Here is a 19,948-nt window from a genome sequence, read left to right as displayed (position 1 = left end):
CTTTCCATTTTAGTCACACTGGGGCAGGAAGAGAGCTTTATCTGCCAGAGAAATAAAAGATAGAGGCTGCCCCTTCAAACTACCCAGAAATCAAATCTGTTGAACTTACTGCTACTTAGGGCAGACTTGGCCCTGAAATCCATACACTTATCTAGGCTCTAGACTCTACACAAATGATGAGAAGCCATTGCCACCCACCCCACTATGACATGTTGCCCCACCCATCCTATGTCAAAAGAAGAGTCATGACTCCTCAGAATGTTCTGAGATTCTACTGGATAGTTCCAGTGGAGAAAGATTAGACTCCTCAGAAGCTAATTGACTAGGGAAGGATCAGGGAGACAAGATACACCAAAAGGGAGAGGTAGAGTTTGCAGAAGAAATAAAGGGGAAAAAAAGAAACTAAGGGGAAGAGAGAAACAAATGATTTACATGTACTTGGTTTTCTGAGCCCTCTTTAATACTACAGATCTTAATATCTGGAAATTCTGGCATACGCCAAGATAGAGAGCAAAGATTATTTTTCAGGGCAGTTGTAAACCTACATCCATGCCCATGGTGCTTTATGGAAAGCAACTGGCCTAGAGCAAAAAGAGATTTAAATATTGATTACCTCTATTTCTTTATATTGTCTTGTATAAACTTCCACAGGGTTTTATGTTGATAAACCATCTCTGACTATGTCTACTAATAGGATGTGTATTCCAGCATTATCTCTGTATCCTGACTGTATCTTTACTAAGGTATAATCAGATCATGGGCAGAAGAATCAAAGGGCTGAGTTTTGTCATGGTTAAAATGTGGGGATTAGAGGGAGAAAACAAGTTAATTTGGTTTCTACTTTTTAGGAATCTTCCCCAGTTACTCTGTTCTTGATAAATGAACCCATTTTTCCAATTCATTAGATACATCTCTGTTGGCATTTTAGGGAATCTACAATGGAAGGACACAAGAAAGATCAACTGGATTAAGTAGTCATGATTATGCAAAGCCATATCCAGGGACCAAGGTGTAAAACAGGTTTGCTATTGACCCCTTCCCTCATCTTCCAGCCTTCTTCTCCCCTTCTACTCCTGTTATGCACCCACCTCCGCACCCGACCCCAAGCATGCCATACCCTCCTGAAGTGATTACTGTAAATCCCCCATCCAAGCAAGCCCTTCCAAGATAGGACTTAACTTTCCAATATTATCCTTCATTCCTATCTAAAACAAAAGCCCCGGTGCCTCACTACACTAGTTGTGGTTAATCAATTCAAACGAAACCAATGAATTAATTTACATTAGAAGAAAAAGAAAAATATATCAAGAGCCTCCCACGTACCCTTTCTAAAATACTCTAGAGTTACCATTATTTCATTTAAATTTACTTCAAAACAGATGTTTGCATTTTTGAAAGCTATGCCTAGAGCCTATGTGTGTGTGTGCTCAATGGAATGACTCTCATGGTAAAAATTTCAAACTTTGTAGCAGACAAGTGAGGGAGAGTTGTTGAGGTGGGAGGAGGAAGGGAAAGACTGAAGCCCTATCATGCTGGTGGAAACCCCTTGTGGCTCTGCAGAATGCCAGGCCCAACCAGAAGTGATGTGCCAGGTGCTTAGATAAAAGTGTTGAACAGATGTGTATTGTATGAGCAGGTTTTGTGAATAGTTTATCTAAGAAAAGATTTCCAAGAGAAGCATTTCTCTTCAATGCTAGGGGTTATTTAAGGAAGCAAAGCTTCTCATGAAACCAGAGTGGAGGTGCACTATTAGATTGAGCACTTTGGAGGAGAAAGCCTGGGAAAGACCCTTGCTGACTGAGCTGAGAATTATTGAAACAGTTGTAGAGCATGATCAAGAAATGTAATTTTTCAAGAATGAAAATGGTATGCCCCCAGAGAGAGCAAGGTTAATAAACTAGATGTCTTCTAAATATCCTTTTTGGCCCAATGATTATTGATCTTGAGATAACTGGCCCTTGTTCATTTTGGGGGCTGAGTCTATAGGTCGGAGAAAATGGAAATCTTAAGATTGGCTCAGTCAAAAAGAAACATTATCAGTTTGAACACGGACCTTGAAAGGGATATGCAGAGAATGGATGAAGCAAATCAGAAACTTCTTCTCAAAATCCAAGAGAGAGAAGATAAGATTCAGAGGTGAGTATTAAGGTTTCATGAGGGAAGGTCCCAACCCAAAGAAAGGGTGGAGGATCAAAACCAAAACTGAATTTTCCTGCTTGTTCTAGAGACTTCTATCTTGTGTGGTAGAAAGTTACTTCTTCATTCTTTGACATTTCTCTTGAACACTGACGCACAGCAAGTCTCAAATAGATTCCTACAAGATGGAGTTGAGAGAACATTGGGGTGTTTGGCTTAGGAATCAGGCAGGTCTTCCTTCTTATAATACTGAAGTGATCATGATCCTGTGGATTCAGTAAGGAAGAGTTTTCAGCTTGAGATTCATGTACACTGTCCCTGAAGTTCCCTTATATCGGATATCTGTGTTTTACCAGTTCTGAAACTGCCAAGCATGGGTCTTCATGGCATGTGCTTGTGTTGTCCAGGCTGGAGAGTGAGATCATTCAGACAGGGGACCTGGTGGAAGATGAAGAGTGGGAGAAGGAGAACCGCACCACAATGGAAAGGGAAAGAGCCTTGCAGGAGCTGGAGGAAGAAACAGCCAGACTTGTAAGCAAGAAGTTGGGAAGAGCCGTTTAACAGGTTGCATTCCTCATTCCATCCTTCATCAATTATCAGATAAGCTTGTCTCTCCTTTTTATACACGAAGAGTAGCCACCTCAAAAGTCATGACAGAATTTGTCCATGCATGGAAGGGGATGTGTTTGGCTTCTTGGGCAATGTTTAATAATTGGGAAGCCCTGCAGATGGGCATCTATATCTCTGTATTTTACCTGTCGTTTGATTTCAATATACACATGACATTATGCAAATAAGGTCAAGTAACCACAGGAAAATATAGCTGGGGTGAAATGGACAACAATCAACTGAATAAGAACAGATGGAGTACAGAGGCAGACTTACACTGTTATTTCTCTCTCACAGGAAAGGAAGAATAAGACATTGGTTCACAGTATAACAGAACTTCAACAAAAGGTGAGGTGGGGTTCTTGTGTTCTCCAGTGCCCCCACAACAGCCCCACTCATCAAAGAGGCAAGGTTGGGGGGAAGTGATCATAGAGGAACCCATAAGTCAGAGAGGCCTGTATGGGGAGTGCATATTACTCTCTAATCCACTCTCCTGAGGCCAAGGTTCATGACCTAAATGTTATGGATTTTCTCTGTAAGCATGAGGGGAAGGGAATGGATGGAATATTTAGTAATCTCATGGGTTCTTCAGTCTCTCGCCAGGAAATGGATTCCAACAGATACTCTGTTGAAGTCACTGACTGGAACCTTTGTGGTGAGAGGTTAATTTTACTTTCAAAAGAGACCTTTTAAACAACAATAATTAACTTAATCCCCAAGGATTTCCTTTTTCTTACCTAGCCATTTCCAATACCTCAATACCTCCTCAGAATACAGTGGGCTTCCAATGACTACCCTACTCTCTGACCCATGAGTAGAGAGTAGCCCTCTACTATAGAGGGCTGTATCCCTGAGTAACCCAGCATGAATTAGGGGTTAAGGAAAGTACTCCTGCCTTGAGAGGCCACTCATCAGTGGCCAAGACTAGTGAGAAGAAGATGGAGGTAGAACAAAGATGTTTTCCACAGGTCACCAAATATCTACCAAAGGACTATGTCCTGGAAAGTTTTATCAAGGCCAGAGTTACTAATCTCCACACACCAGAGAAAGTCTTTGCCTTCTACACCTTTTAATTTAGTACATTTTTTTATCTGAAACTATAGCTTACAAGGAAATCACAAAAGATAACCAATTGTGAACAAAGCAGTCCAGATGGAGCCCTAGAAGAGACAAAGGTAAATGAAAAAGCAATCCTAAATGTGGTTGGGCTATGTAACCAGGAAACAAGCTGTTAAGTTGGAAATCATTGTCAACGTTGTGACAAATTCTTGGTAGTTTTCCCCCATATCAAGCTTAAGCTTGAGCCACTGAGTGCTGAATTCTTCTCTGCCCTTAGTAAGGAATATCACTCTTAAGTCTTGTTTATTGTTCTCTCGTCTGTTAGGAAGAGGAGGGCACAAATGCATATGTAACATGTGGGGCAGTTAAAGTCCCCAGTTTAAAGCCACAGCACATAAATTGGTGTATGAAGTTGGGTAATTTAATTACTCCCTTTTAGCCTCAGTTTCGAGATTAAATGAAATTGTGTATATAAAATATTCTCTCCTTTAAGTTTTACATAATTATTTAAAAGTCTTGCTGAGGTGCATGTATGAATTCAGAGAGGCAGAACTAGGATTTGTAAGTCTACTGAGTGCTCGGCACTTTATGTACCCTGTCATGGTTTCCAATCTAGAAAAGGATTCAATTAGTCACTCAAGTATTTAATGTGACCACTACCTGCTAAGCACATCATACTCTGCTTGGCATGTCTGTAATTGTGTTTCAGAGCTAAGAACCTGAGACCAACCACAACCTATTTGATAAGAGAGAGAGAGAAATTTTTTGTATATATTCAGGGGGTACAAGTGCCATTTTGCTAACATGGACATGCTGCGTTGCGAAGACTTTATTTTTCTTCAGAGAACAGATAAAATTTTTTGACACCTTCTCTAGAATTACATCTTTGTCCTTGCCTTATCTAACTTCTCTTTACCCTCTAAAGCCTACACTTGGTTGTGTGTATGAAGCCTCTGAAGATTTGGATACATAGAAAATATAAATAGAAAATGAAAATATGGAGAATTACTCCCCTATCTACTCCTGGCCAATTTAGTTTTGATGACCACAAAAATAGGAAGTCCAAAGCCACCAAATAAGCTTGCTTGGCTGTGCTCATTCAGGTAAGTTATCTGGAAAGAGAAATCTGGAAGAAATTGGAGCCCAAATTAGGAAGAGCTATAAAGACCCCTGACTGCACTTGCCATATGATTCCAGTGGTCAGGACACGGATTTTCTTACAAAATCACTTATTTTTCCCAGAAAATAAGCCCAGTCAGAATTGAGTGGTGACACTTTAAGTCTGGCTGTACTCGCTATGTCAGGTAATAGAGAATAGAGTCTAGTGTTAGTCAGAATAATGGCCATTATTTTGCTGGCTAGCCCTAAAGAGTTCTAGAGTATTGTTTAATCCTTTGAACCACTCTTTGCCCACGTATTTTATTGAATTATCAGGTGATATCTCTAATTCTGTGAAATGTACAGAATCTCTTTTGCTTCTGTTCCTCTGGCATGCTAGTCATCAGTGCAGCAGCTTTAATGGAGTGTCTAATTCAACCCTTCGTGACTCACACCATTGGCTTGAAACTATATATCCCTTAGCACATTTGGATAACTGGTCCTGGATGTAACTAACTGAAGAGTGAAGCAACTCTCAGAAGAATCTGGATGTGAAATAATGGCACCTAGGTGAAAGTGGGAACAGCAGAGCCAAAAAGGGAAGGAAGAATGGACATGTCTGCTCTTCCGCCAAATTATCTCCCAAATGTATCCATTCCTCTCTACCACTTCTGTTACTACTATCCTTTTGCAAGCCACCATAACCCCTTAACTGGACAACAGGAGTCACCTCTCAACCAGTCTCCCTGCTTCTACTTTCACGTCCAAACCCTTTTTCAGACACAGAAAAGGCTATTCTCTGAAAACATTAATCAGATTGTGTCTTTAGACTTCAAGCCTCTCCTGCCTTCTCACTGCCATTAGAACAAAGAACCAAAATCCTTTTAGAAGCCACAAGGCCCTACACAATCTAGCCCCTGTCTACTTTATCCCACTTTGCCTCCTACCTACCAATTTCCCTTACGCTCTGGTCACACAACTCCCTCATACAAGCCAAATCTGTGATAACCTCATAGTCTTGGCCCTCGCCATACCCTTCACAGAGAACATATTTATTCCAGATCTCCATTTAGCTAGCATTTATCATTTAGGCTTTAGCTCAGGTATCCTCACATCAGAGAGGCCTTTGCCAACCACCCACCACCTCCTCTCACACCACCACTACCATCACTATCTTTAAACATTAATGTTTTTGTTTCCTTCATAGCACATACCATTATCATGCAGATGTATTTGTTGTCTTCCTACTAGAATGCCAGCTCTGCGAGGGTGGAGAGCTGGTCCATCGTGTCTACTACTGTATCCTAAGTACTACCCCCTACCCCCTGACACACACATGCTTCACTCCAGCATAGCAGCTGATGTAGAATGGTCTTTTTCCAAGTATTGAAGGAAATAAAAGGGCGAGCAAGGCATACAGGGAGGGAGAAAGGAGTGAACAAACACCTTAGAGTCTGACCGACTATATTAAAGGAAAAGGAAGAGTGAAGTTTTTCAAAACTGGTATTGTTTTTAAGAGAAATGGCTAAGTAAGAGTAGGAAGCTCAGAATTGAAGTTTAGGGGTGAAGGTAGCATCAGATGAAGACTAAAAGATAAGGAGTATAAAAGAGCAAGTTTACCAAGCAGCTGCAAAGGGTGCTGGGTGGTTTAACTCCTCCATCAGGAGACGTGTGAAGTCGTGGCCCTGAGGCTCCTCAAGTCTCTTGAGACCACCTTGGTGACAGCATTCCATTCCTGCACAGCTTTCACTTTGCCGAGTTAGCAGTGTCTTTTGCTTTCTTTAGGTTAAGTTACAACAGCTGGAAGCTTCCTATGCACGCCAAGAGAAGGAGCTGCTCAAGGTAACAGCAGGAACTTTAGTGTGACTTCTCCCCGAAAAGGGAAATGTGATCTTTGGTCAGACAATCTATTTCTCAAATGATTGATTTACATAAAGGTTCCAGATCTAAGACCATGATGGGGCTAGGGAGGGGTAAACAAAGGAAGATAAACACAATCTCTGAGGTGACCTTCTCTTCAACGTTTTTTTACAGAATACACTCAACAGTTTGTATCTTGCAAATATTAGTATCTGTCTATTCCTCCCCCAACTGCCCCCAAATTCCACCTTTGACCAATAACTCCCATTTAGCTCATTTACCCTTGAAAAAGGACATCCATTTATCTGTACAGCAAAAAAGAAAACATATTTAGAATAATTAGAAAACCACATTTAGGAGCTGGGACACAGGAGGAAGCAAGTCTGCTTGTGTTCTTACAGCAATTTACTGAAATATATTTATAACCAAATTTTGATTTCCCAGGTAATGAAGGAGTATGCATTTGTGACCCAGCTCTGTGAAGATCAAGCCCTCTACATAAAGGTAGAGTTTCTTGGTAAAGGGCTAGCAAAGGGTTTTTTAAGGTACAGGATGAAATAGAACCAGGAGTTTCAAAGAATACTGTCCAGAGCAATTTTAGCACTTCAAGGTGGCACTACTGGGAGACTTTAAGGTCATCAGCACCCCACCTCACTACCAATATCACTCTATTTGTCTTTGTCTCCCTGGGAATTCCTGCCCTGCTCTCCCACTCTCTGTGCTGTTAAGTTAATAATTCACGCTTCTGCTATTTATAATGTCAATGATGCCCAGAAACCTATCCAGTGGTAAGGCATAGTGAGAGATCAAGAGTAGTGGTGGGGTGAGGTTAATGAAAGCAGAGAAAGTGGCAGTGGGAATAGCAAGCATTCATGGTATCATGTAAAATAACAAGTGCTCATTAAGCTTAGAAAAATTATAAACTTCCTAAGTAGTAACTGGGGCTTCCTTTGTTTCTCTTTGAAGAAGTACCAGGAAACATTGAAGAAAATAGAAGAAGAACTAGAGGCTCGGTTCCTTGAGAGAGAAGTGTGAGCTTTGGCAAAGGAACATCCTGGTTTTGGTAGAAACTCCATCTCAGCCTGAGTCAGAGCAAACAGTTCTCAGACCAATTTCCATGTGGAATTGAATGAGTTCTGACGCCACATATCTTTGCCCTCTGTTAGTGATCTGGTTGACCCCGGCAGATCACACCAACTTAAAACTTCCAGTCATTCTCCCATCCTTCTAAAAAGACCTCAGAAACTCATCTCCCTTCATAATTTTATCACATTATCACATTATTATTTGGGTTGATATTAAGAGTAAAAACATGTACTTTAAAAAGAGTTGGTGGTCAGTCACCTTGATAAGTAGGCTATTCCTTATATATCACAGAAAGGTCTTTTAATTAATACCATCCTCACTTCCCTCAAATATATGGACACCCAACCATATTGGATAGGCATGAAACTAATCTCTAGACTCATACTACAGCTACCACATTATATAAATCAGAACTGTACACTGTATTGAACTACGAACATTTAAAATTAGAAATTATAAAGGGAAAGCACTTCTCAAAATACACTGAGTTTGTCAAGAGTCTAAATGGTGAGAAATTACCAAAAACCTCATCTCCATTTCTTGACCCCCTTTGTAAGTTAAATCTTAAGGCAGTCAAGCAGTATTTCTATTTATGAAATATTTTTAAATCCTTAGATCAAGAACAAGAGATCAAAACTGCATATGGCTTCTATATAGGCCAAATACAAACTGTGGCCTAGGGGCCAGGGTCCTAGGACTTGTCGGTCCTTGCTCCTAAAGGACACCTTCAAGTCACTCAAGATCCCTGCTGAACATTGGTTTATGGCTTGACTGTTAAGCCAAGATTCTAGAACAGGTTGCCCAGCAGAATTTTCTGTGCTAGTTAGTAGGTAAAACTAACTACATATGGCAATTGAGTACATAAAAGATGTACTCAACTGAGGAAATGAATTTTAACTTTAATTAATTTAAATAGCTATAGGAAGCCAGTAGTTACAATATTTGACAGTACAGATTTAGAATATAAAGCTTTTTTAAAATAACAGTGGTGTTGTATGAATATTTTAGTGCACTTTGTTCAATTTCTGTCCTGGCTCTTATCTTCATAGATCAAAACTTGTGAGCATGAACTCTGTGGAAAAAGAGCATACCAGGCAAAATAATGAGGTAAACACTCTCTCTTCAGCTCCTCACAGTTGTCATTGCCTTTCAAAGACATCTCCAGCAAACTCTAAGGCACCAAATGTATACCCAGTCTTGCCATGTGCATTTTCCAAGAGCAGTATCAGCTATAATTACAGAGCATTCCAACCCTAAACAAACAAAATAGACTCTAAGGAACAATCTACTTTCTTCTCATTCAGCCATACCAATAACAGGTTCTTAAAAAACTAGCCAAAGACCTAAGAGAACTCAGAATGGAGGCAAGAAGCAACCTTAATTGAGGGTATGCTCTATAGAAAGAGGCCAGTATAGGGCACATACACCACCTCTTCCATCTCCTGCAATCATGTTACTCTTTCCTGATGATCTCGACATGGTCCCTAATCTCTCACAACACAGAGCACCCACCATCTGTCATCATCTAGTCAGAGTTGGCCTGAGAGTTAAAACATAGAAAGCTATTGCTTCTTTATGACAGAGTTTCAGTGTCTGTTCATATTTAACATTATGAACCCACCAGCACACATGTAAAGGTCTGAAGGAAACAGAACAATTTCATACAGAGAACCAATCCTCTTGGCCTGCTTGATGTCTTGTGGCAGCAAGGATAAAAGGTTAAACTTGGGTTGGGGTTTTAATTTTGTAATTTATATTGACTTTAGAATCCAGGTTAACAATCATCAGAAATTACATATAGTCAAGATAAATTCTCAGAAAAGAGAACTAATCACTTCCTTAAAAGCAAATATCAAATATTGGCCATTGTGCTTGGGTCATCCAAATGTTTGGATATATGTTAGGTCATGTCCGTGTTTCTTAGAGTACTGAACAAGTCATTCTGGCCCTGAAGCTTGCATATTCTGCTTAGTAAACAAAATCCTTGAAATTAACTCGACCTACTTCTGTAGAACCAAGTTTTTGACATCTCCAATGTGTCCCACAATCTCTCCCCACAGCTCATCAAAATATTCCTTCTAACTATGTGTGAGAGGAAAAAAATAAAGTTGTCTACATCAAGCTCATCAGGGTCCCATGATGGTTCAGTGACATAATGTTGTCTGAGCAACTTTAGAGAGAGGATGCCTGAGAACTGACTGTTTGGCATGACATGTAATCTTACTCAAACTATAGAACAAAATTTGTAATCCTGAAAGTTTCTTTGTAATTCCAATTCTGTAAGCCTCATTTCCACAGTTCTAGTTTTTTTTAGTAGAAAGATGAATTCTCACTATGTTGTTCAGGCTGGTCTTCAACTCCTGGGCTCAATGGTTCCTCCCACCTTTGCCTCCCAAGTAGCTAGGACTAAAGGCACCCACCACCGTGCCTGGCTTGCTCTAAAATGTGATCATAATTCCTCTTTTTATCTCACAAGGAAGGTTAAAGGACAATGAAATAACAGAAAATATTTTGAAACAATAACGCCACAGAAATACAGGACATAGCCTCATCTTTAGATTTTTTTTTCCTTCAACTTTCAAAGTTCAGGGGTACATGTGCAGGATGTGCAGGTTTGTTACGTAGGTAAACGTGTTCCATGGTGATTTGCTGCATGGATCATCCCATCACCTAGGTATTAAGTCCAGCAGCTATTAGCTATTCTTCCTGATGTTCTCCCTCCCACTACCTCACCCCCGCTGACAAGCTCCAGTGCATGTTGTTCCCCTGCATGTGTCCATGTGTTCTCATCATTCGTCTCCCACTTATAAGTGAGAACATGCAGTGTCTGGGTTTCTGTTCTTGGGTTAGTTGGCTGAGGAAAATGGCTTCCAATACCACCCATGTCCCTGCAATATGTATATGTATCACATATTCTTCATTCAGTCTATCATTGATGGCACTTACGTTGATTCCATGTCTTTGCGATTGTGAACAGTGCTGCAATGATATTTGTGTGCATGTGTCTCTATGATAGAATGATTTATATTCCTTTGGGTATATACCCAGTATTGACATTGCTGTGTCAAATGGTATTTCTGCCTCTAGGTTTCTGAGGAATTGCCACACTTCTTCCACAATGGTTGAACACATTTATACTCCCACCAACAGTGTAAAAGCATGCTTTTTCTCTGCGACCTCACCAGTGTCTGTTGTTTGACTTTTAAATAATAGCAATTCTGACTGGCATGAGATGGTGTTTCATTGTTGCTTTGATTTGCATTTCTCTAATGATCAGTAATGTCAAACTTTTTTTCGTATGTTTGTTGGCTGTATGTATGTCTTCTTTTGAGAAGTGCCTGTTCATGTTCTTTGCCCACTTTTTAATGAGGTTGTTTTTTTCTTGTAAATTTGTTTAAGTTCCCTGTAGACTCTGGGTGTTAGACCTTTGTCAGACACATAGTTTTCAAAAATTGTCTCCTATTCTGTAGGTTGTCTGCTCACTCTGATGATAATTTATTTTCCTATGCAGAAGCTCTTTAACTAGATCCCATTTGTCAATTTTTGCTTTTGTTGCAATTGGTTTTGGCATTTTCATCATGAAATCTTTGCGCATGCCTATGTCCATGGTATTGCCTAGATTTTCTTCTAGGGTTTTAACAGTTTTGGGTTTTACATTTAAGTCTATAATCCATCTTGAGTTAATTTTTGTATATTATGTAAAGAAGCAGTCCAGTTTCAATTTTCTGCATATGGCTAGCCAGTTTTCCCAGCACCATTTATTGAATAGGGAGTCCTTTCCCCATTGTTTGTTTTTGTCAGGTTTGTTGAAGATCAGATGGTTGTAGGCAAGCAGTCTTATTTCTGAGTTTTCTATTCTATTTCATTGGTTTATGTGTCTGTTTTTGTACTAGTACCGTCCTGCTTTGGTTACTGTAGCCTTATAGTTTGAAGTCAGGTAGTGTGATGCCTCTAGCTTTGTTCTTTTTGCTAAGGATTGTCTTGGTTATTAGGGCTCTTTTTTGGTTCCACCTGAATTTTAAAATCATTTTTTTCTAATTCTGTGAAAAAATGTCAATGGTAGGTTAATGTGAATAGCATTGAATCTAGAAATTACTTTGGACAGTATGGCCATTTTCATGATATTGATTCTTTCTATCCAGGAACATGGAATGTTTTTCCATTTGTTTGAGTCCTCTCTGATTTCTTTCAGAGTAGTTTGTAGTTCTCCTTGAAGGAGTCTTTCATTTCTCTTGTTAGCTATATTCCTAGGTATTTTATTTTGTGTAGCAATTGTGAATGGGAGTTCTTTCATCATTTGGCTCTCTGCTTGACTGTTGTTGGTGTATAGGAATGCTGTGACTTCTGCACATTGAGTCTGTAGCCGCAGACTTTGCTGAAGTTGCTGAAGAGGCTTTTGGGCTGAGATGATATGGTTTTCTAGGTACAGGATCATGCCACATGCAAACAAAGATAGTCTGACTTACTCTTTTCCTGTCTGAATACCCTTTATTTCTTTCTCTTTACTGACTTCCCTGGCCAGAACTTCCAATGCTATGTTGAATAGGAGTGGTGAGAGAGGGCATCCTTGTCTTATGCCATTTTTCAAGGGGAATGCTTCCAGCTTCTGTATTTAGTATGATGTTGGCTGTGGATTGGTCATATATGGCTCTTATTATTTTGACATATGTTCTTTCAATACCTAGGTTACTGAGAGTTTTTAACATTAAGGGATGTTTAATTTTATCAGAGGCCTGTTCTGCATCTTGAGATAATCATGTGGTTTTTGTTTTTAGTTCTGTTTATGTGATGGATTATATTTATCTATTTGTGTATGTTGAACCAACCTTGCATCCCAGGGATGAAGCCAAACTTGATCACTCATCTTTAGATTTTTATAGCTTTTAAGACTTATCTCTTAAGATATGTTTATGTAGTTTTCTTAGCCTATAAGCTTCTCTAAGGGTCACTGGTTAAGCAGAAGATAGAATGGTATAGTTGAGAGAGCCAAGAATGTGGGGTCAGAGAATCTAGCTTCCAGGTCCAATCCTGCCACTAACTAACTATGTGACCTTGGGCAGCATACTTTGACTTTCTGTGCCTTAGTTTAGTCATATAAATATGTAAAAAGGCAGGACAAATAACAATAATAATAAATATATTTAAAAATTTTGGCGTGAAAATTATATGTGCTTATGCATATAAAAAGAATTTGTTAAAGTTATCTAAATAACATATAACTAATGGCTCACTAAATATTTTTGGACAATGATAATAGCCTCCAGAAATTGCTTACTTATCAATATCTTTTCTTCTTCTTCCAGGGTACTCCTACCCAAAAGACAGCAACATTTTTCAGTAGAAAGTAAGTAAAATATCTTCAAGTAAACTTCCTATAAAATTGGGAGCCCTATTTAGCCATCCTGACAGAGAGAAAAGTCTAGACAAGGAGAACCTTGTACATGCGTGCGCACACACACACGCACACACACACAAGACAGCAAACTAATGTCTTTGACTGTATTTCTCAATTCTAATGTTATGACTTACTTGTTTAAAGGTAACTAATAATCTCAACTTTTCATTATTAAAAATCAACAGCCTTGTGGTATTAAGAAATAGAAATTTGATTATGTAAAAGAGATGTGGCAAATCTCTTATTTACTGCCTTTTCCCTTTAACAATTTGGATTCGCTTCATGTATCTGGTTTCCTAGTAGCATTGGTAGATTAGAATGAAGCCTGTCACATGCTAGTATACCACTGACAAATAAGAGATAGAAGAGAGACAAGCATTATGAGAAAGAGCATCTAACACATAACGGTTGCTTGAAAATACTCGTTAAATTGAAAAGAATTTAAGATTCAAACACCTGAGTAGATATTCATCCTGAGGGAAACACTGTGATAGCAAAGTAAAATTGGTATTCATGAAGCTCCTACATTTGCAAGAAAAGGTCAAATTATATTCAATATAGTCTGTTTAAGAAGGCATAAAGAAATATATATTCAAAATGGTATGAGATATGATTTAGAGAGAGTTCCATCAAAATGTTTAACATAAAATTATTGATGCTTAAAGGTCAGTTCCAATTGTCTAGAAAATTTGCTTAAGTAGAATACCCCTTCATACCAGATAAATGAAATATTACATCCTTCAGTATTCCTAGATACAATATTCCTGAAACAACTAGAAGAATTTTCTCTAGAACTCCTACTTTGTTCTCTTATACTCCAACACAAGGGCTCACCACGGAATTGACTGTGTGGACTTCTAGAATAAGGACTGTCTGCCTAAACAGACTTGGCATCCTGAAGGAAATCTTAGAAAAGAGATCCTGAAAGTCTAGCTAATCATGTCAAACTATAAATGTCTTTTTTCTTGTTCTGCTTCAACATCTTGTGAGGCACTGGTACACTGGACACTAACTCAAGTTAGTGTCAAGAGACAAGAAAGCTAGGCTATTCCTAGGATTTTCCCTGAGAATGCAATCCCAGAACCTTCTCATGTGTATTGGCTCAAATTTCATGGAGAGTGGTGGGAAGATTTGTCAAGGGCTTCTGATTCTAATTTTGACCAAGGTGTTGTGCTATAATGAGTGCTGGCTCCTGTTACCAAGATCAACCATAGCAGCAAACTTGAGAAAAGTGGAAGGGAAGGGGCTGTTTTTGACCTTTAAAAGTGAATAGTGAATTTGTCCAGGGGCAGAGGCACCCCCAAAACAGCTGGGTAAGGATAATACAGGAAAGAAATGGTGAAGGTTTCCTCATGCAAATCATAACAAAGCCATAAGGCCTAAATAACTCATCAGTTGAAAGAAAAAAACAAATCAAGACCACCATAGGGAGGTTTATAAAAAATTATTACAAAATGTTACGAATAACATGAATGAAAGAAGACAACATAATCGTGGATAGAAACTCATATCAAAACAGTAAGAATTGCCTCCAAATAATTGATAAATTCAACCAAATTTCAATCAAACTCTCCAAAGGGTTTTTCATGGAATTGAATAAAACTATTCTAAAATATACTCTATATGGAGAATAAAGGGTCAAGAATAACCTGGACAGTTTTAAAGAGCAGGGAGTGGGGAACACGCCCTTCCAGCTATCAGGACTTACTATGACGTTATAGTAATCATTATGGTATGGTATTGGGACAGGAATAGGAAAACTGCCTAGTGGAATGGAACAAAGAGTTCAGAAATTGTGCACATAGCAAACTTTGGTATGTGACAGTGACTGCATGTCAAAGGAAAAGGAAGAATGAACTGTTTAATAAGAACAGCAGGAAAAAAATGGTTATCTATATGAGATTGGATCACTAAATGCAGTATGTACAAAAGGCAAGCCCAGATGTGTTAAAGATGTAAATGCTTAAAAAAAAAAAATCTTCAAAACCCTGTATTATTTTCTATGCTACATAATAAATTACCCCCAAAACTTAGTGACTTCAAAGAACAAACAATTATTAGCAGTTTCTGTGGGCCAGGTGGTACTAGCCAAGTGGTTCTAGCTAATATCTGTCAAGAAGTTGCAGTTAGGATGTTGACCAAAATTGCAGTCATTAGAAGGTTTGGCTGGAGCTAGAAGTTATATTTCCAAGGTAACTAACTTGCGTATCTGGCAAGCTTTTTCTGGTTGTTGACACCAAGTCTCAGTTCCTCACTGCACAGACCCTCCCATAAGGCCGCTTGAGTGTCCTCACAACATGACTGCTGGCTTCCTCCACAGTATGTGGAGAAAACTGCAATACCTTTATGATGTAATCTAGGAAGCTACACTACATACTGTGACTTCCACCATATTCCATTCTTTAGAAGTAAGTTATTAAGTCCAGTCCACACTCCAATCGAGGGGAATTCTCTTGAAAGGAGGAGTAACAAAGAATCTGTAGACATATTTTTAAACAAACATAGACTTTTAATAGAAAATATGGGTATCTTTCAGGTCTTGGGATAGGGAATTTTTGTAAAAAGGACACAGAAAGCGTTGATTCTAATTAAAGAAAAGATTGACAAACTATACCCTATTAAAATTGAGAATTTTTTTCTTTAACATCTTAGAGCAAGTGAAAGTTATAAAGTTGGGAGGCTATATAACACTACACACAATGGAAAAGGATTGATATCAACAACGTAAAACAAACTCTTACAAATCAATAAGAAAAGCTCAAACTACCTTGTAGATAAATGGGAAAGAAGAAACATGTAAAACCAATAAACCTATCAACAGATGTTCCGCATCACTGTTCCTCAGGGAAATGCATATTGAGGCCACATTGAGAGATTATTTTACACTCATTTGATCAGCAAAAGTGTTTACATCTGATAATCAAGTGTTGGCGAGGATATGGGTCCACAAAACCTATACCTTGCTAGAGGGTTATAAACCAATGAAACTGTTTTGAAAAACAACTCGCCAAAACAAAACCAAAAATAAACAAAACAAAAAATCAGAGAACAAAATTATTTTAGTGATAAATGCTACCAAGAAAATAAAACATGGTAAAGGACAGAGAATAACCAATAGGCCAGAACATGGGAGAGGGGAGCTGCCATTATAAAGGGTTGTCAGGAAAGGGGGTGATAATCCATGAGAGACATTAGAATATCAATTAGGAGACAGACACGCATTCAGGTATGATTTATTTTTTGTTCCAAGTTTTCTAACCTTCTGGTTAACAGTTTCATGGCATTCTCTTTTTAGGATTTTTTGCTGTCTCTTTTTCATCACCCTATTTCTCATCAGACTGCTGAGCTACCTGTTTTTTCATGTAAGATTCATAAATCCAGATCTCCTCATCAATGTACTGCCCAAGGTGCTGAGCAGGAGCACCTTGTGGAAGCTCAGATGTTTCTTCTTTCCATCTCTCACACTTGAGACAAAGGACATGTTACCCCACTGATTCCTCAAGAAATATCCTTGAGCAACAGAAGGGAAGTGGGATCCCAGCGTGTAGAAGGGAGGCATGAAACTTGTGGAGGAAAGAGATTTGCTTCAGTTTTTTCCTCATCGTTTGCCTACTCGACGACCTTCCGTCACCACATCATCTTTCCAGGATTAACCTTGCCCAGTAAAAAGCTCTGTAATAGATTTATGTGGCTCTATGGATCGGCTGAATTAGTATCTGATAGTAAACAAATCTGATCTTGGGGAATTACATAGATGCTAAGAAAAGTTAATTGATAAATTATTCTAGTGAATAGCAAAAAATCTGACACACTGGATTCCTGAAATACAGAAGATTACTTACTACTTATATTAGAACTCATAGGTTGTAAGTGACCTTAGCTTGACGTAATTTATAGCAAATCCATAAATATTTACATTTACATATTTAAACATAAAATAAAAAGCCTATGAATAAATAAGCCAGGCAAGAAATCAGAAGACTCCATCAATTATCCGTCTTTCAAGGACACCAATTTAACAACTATCTACATAAAGAAAGCACCTTTATAAGAACCAAAAATCAGGTGAGCACTCACAGTCTGTAGTTTTAACTTCATATTGCTGAAAGAGGCACTGAAGAGATAGGAAAAGCAGTCTGGAATCGCCAACACCACCCCTTCCCCATCCTCCAGCAGCAGGGGTGTGGTGTGGAGAACATTTCTGTGTGCTGGGGAGAGAAAGATTGCAGCATCTGTGAGACATTGAACTCAGCGCTTCCCTATTATAACAGAAAACAAAACCAGACCCAACTCACGTGACACCTGCCACAGAGGGATAATTTAATCCAGCCCTAACTAGTGAAGCGTTGCTGATCCCAGCTGTCAGAATTTAAGTTTCTGCAAGCCTTGCCACTGCCAAGCTAAAGTACTTTGGAGGCTTAAATAAAGTTGAAATTCCTAGGTGAGTCCTAGTGCTGCACTAGGCCCAGACACAGTGGACTTGGTGGGGAGCGGGGGTGGTCACAGAGTGGCTAAGGGAGTGCTGGAATTACCCCTCCCCTAATCCCAGGCAGCACAGCTCATGATTCCAAAAGAGACCGTTTCCATCTGCGCAAGGAGGGCTTGAGTTGGGAGGACTTTGTCTTGCATCTTGAATAGCAGTTCAGCCACTGCAAGATAGGGTACCAGTCAGAGTCATGAAGCCGCCTTTCCAGGCCCTAGCTCCCAGATGACATTTCTAGACACACACTGGGCCAGAAAGGACCCTGCTACTTTGAAGAGGACTCAGTCCTCGAAGGACTCATCATCTGCTAACTGAAAAGCCTTTGGGCCCTGAATAACCAGCAGCAATACTTAGGTACCATATGGGGGGCTTTGGGTAAGACCCTGAGAATTTCTGGCTTCAGGTTGAGACTCAGCATAGTCCCAGCTATTGTGGCTATGGGTCCAGATTCCTTCTATCTGAGAAAAGCAGAGGAAAAAAGCAAAGTGGACGTTGTCTTCCAGCTTGGCCACAGTGGGGTAGAGCACAGAGTGAGCCCTTGGGTCACCAGTTTCAGGACTTGGCTCTTGAAATACATTTCTGGAACTGCCCTAGGCCAGAGGGGATCTCGCTGCCCTGAAGGGTGAGTCCCAGGCCAGGCAGCATTCACTACAAGCTGACTGAAGAGCCTTTGGGCTTTTTTAAAAGAAATATTAGTGGTAGTCTGGCAGTACTCCCCATAGGCCTATGGTGGCAGTGGCCATGGTGTGAGGCATCTCTGCTTTTGGAAAGGGAGGGAAGAGTGGGAAGAACTGAGACTTTTGGTTTGAAACCCAGCTCATCTGCAGTACAACAGAATATCAGGTAGACTTCTAAAGTTCTTGACTCTAGACCCCGGCCCCTGACAGCACCTCTGGACATGCACAGGGCAGGGGGAACTCACCACCATGAAGGGAAGGACACAGGCCTTGTTGCTTTGCCACCTGCTGATTGTAGAGCCCCAGGGCCTTGAGTGAACATAGGACATAGCCAGGGAGTGATTACAGCAGACTTTGGGTAAGACCTAGTGCTGTGCTAGCTTCAGGTCTAACCCAGCACAATTCTAGTGGTTTTGGCCACGGAGGTACTTGTGTTACACTACCCAGAACTCCAGGTGACTCAGAAAAGAGAGAGATGCCATTCATTTGGGGGAAAGTAGGGAAAGAGAATAAGAACCTCTGCCTGATAATCCAGAGAATTCTTCCAGATTTTGCTCAAAACCATCAAGGCAGTACCTCTACAAATCGGCAAGAACAACAGTATTACTGGGCTTAGGGTGGCCCCTACAGCAGGTAATGGCTTAGATCACAACATCAAAGTCCTTTTGAATATCTGGAAGGCCTTCCCAAGTAGAATGGGCACCAACAAGCCCAGACTGAGAAGACTACAATAAATGCCTAACTCTTCAATGCCCCAACACCAAACACCTACAAGCATCAACAACATTCAGGAAACATGACCTCACCAAATTAAGTAAGGCACCAGGGACTAATCCTGGAGAAACAGAGATATGTGACCTTTCAGGCAGAAAAGTAAAATACCTGTTTTGAGGAAACTCAAATTCAAGATAACACAGAGAAAAACTCAGAATTCTATCAGATAAATTTAACACAGAGATTAAAATAATTTAAAAGAATCAAGATCAAGCAGAAATTCTGGAGTTAAAATGCATTTAGCATACTGAAGAATACATCAGAGTCTTTTAATAGCAGAATTGATCAGGCAGAAGAAAGAATTGGTGAGGTTAAAGACAGGCTAATTGAAAATATGCAGAAGACATAAAAGGAAAAAATAAAATGAAAAACAACAAAGCACACTACAGGATCTAGAAAGTAACCTCAAAAGAAAAAATCTAAGAGTTACTGGCCTCAAAGGGGAGGTAAAGAGATAGGCATAGAAAGTTTATTCAAAGGAATAGTAACAAAGAACTTCCCAAACTTAGAGAAAGATATCAATATCCAAGTATAGAACACCAACAGATTTAACCCAAAGAAGACTATGTTAAGGCATTTAATAATCAAAACTCCCAAAGGTCAAGGATGAAGAAAGGATCACAAATGCAACAAAAGAAAAGAAACAAATAATGTACAATGGAGCTCTAATATGTCTGGCAGCAGACATTTCAATGAAAATCTTACAGACCAGGAGAGAGTGGCATGATATATTTGAAGTGCTAGAGGAAATAAACATTTATCCTGCTATAG

At 39.5% G+C, this 19,948-nt stretch overlaps 1 protein-coding gene across 2 annotated transcripts in view; it reads left to right on the top strand.

The window, feature by feature from the left end:
* The first annotated feature begins 276 nt into the window (after positions 1–276).
* TMCO5A (transmembrane and coiled-coil domains 5A) overlaps positions 277–19,948 on the top strand; it is a 33,582-nt gene continuing 13,910 nt past the window's right edge. The window contains exons 1-12 of one of the 2 annotated variants that reach the window (XM_023230278.1): positions 277–364; positions 929–1,020; positions 1,987–2,136; positions 2,544–2,667; positions 3,043–3,093; positions 3,849–3,920; positions 6,688–6,744; positions 7,207–7,266; positions 7,729–7,793; positions 8,898–8,955; positions 13,152–13,192; positions 16,539–16,925. In XM_023230278.1, coding sequence (XP_023086046.1) covers positions 1,997–2,136; positions 2,544–2,667; positions 3,043–3,093; positions 3,849–3,920; positions 6,688–6,744; positions 7,207–7,266; positions 7,729–7,793; positions 8,898–8,955; positions 13,152–13,192; positions 16,539–16,737 — 867 coding nt within the window. In that variant the 5' untranslated portion in view covers positions 277–364; positions 929–1,020; positions 1,987–1,996 and the 3' untranslated portion in view covers positions 16,738–16,925. Of the gene's footprint in view, positions 365–928; positions 1,021–1,980; positions 2,137–2,543; positions 2,668–3,042; positions 3,094–3,848; positions 3,921–6,687; positions 6,745–7,206; positions 7,267–7,728; positions 7,794–8,897; positions 8,956–13,151; positions 13,193–16,538; positions 16,926–19,948 lie in introns of those variants that run through there. The other variant, XM_026456334.1, reaches the window with a different exon arrangement.

Source organism: Piliocolobus tephrosceles, chromosome 6 (assembly GCF_002776525.5).
Source record: "Piliocolobus tephrosceles isolate RC106 chromosome 6, ASM277652v3, whole genome shotgun sequence".
In the NCBI taxonomy this organism is placed as follows: Eukaryota; Metazoa; Chordata; class Mammalia; order Primates; family Cercopithecidae; genus Piliocolobus; species Piliocolobus tephrosceles.
Note: the sequence above shows the minus strand (reverse complement) of the source record. Positions and strands in the feature narration are given on the sequence as shown.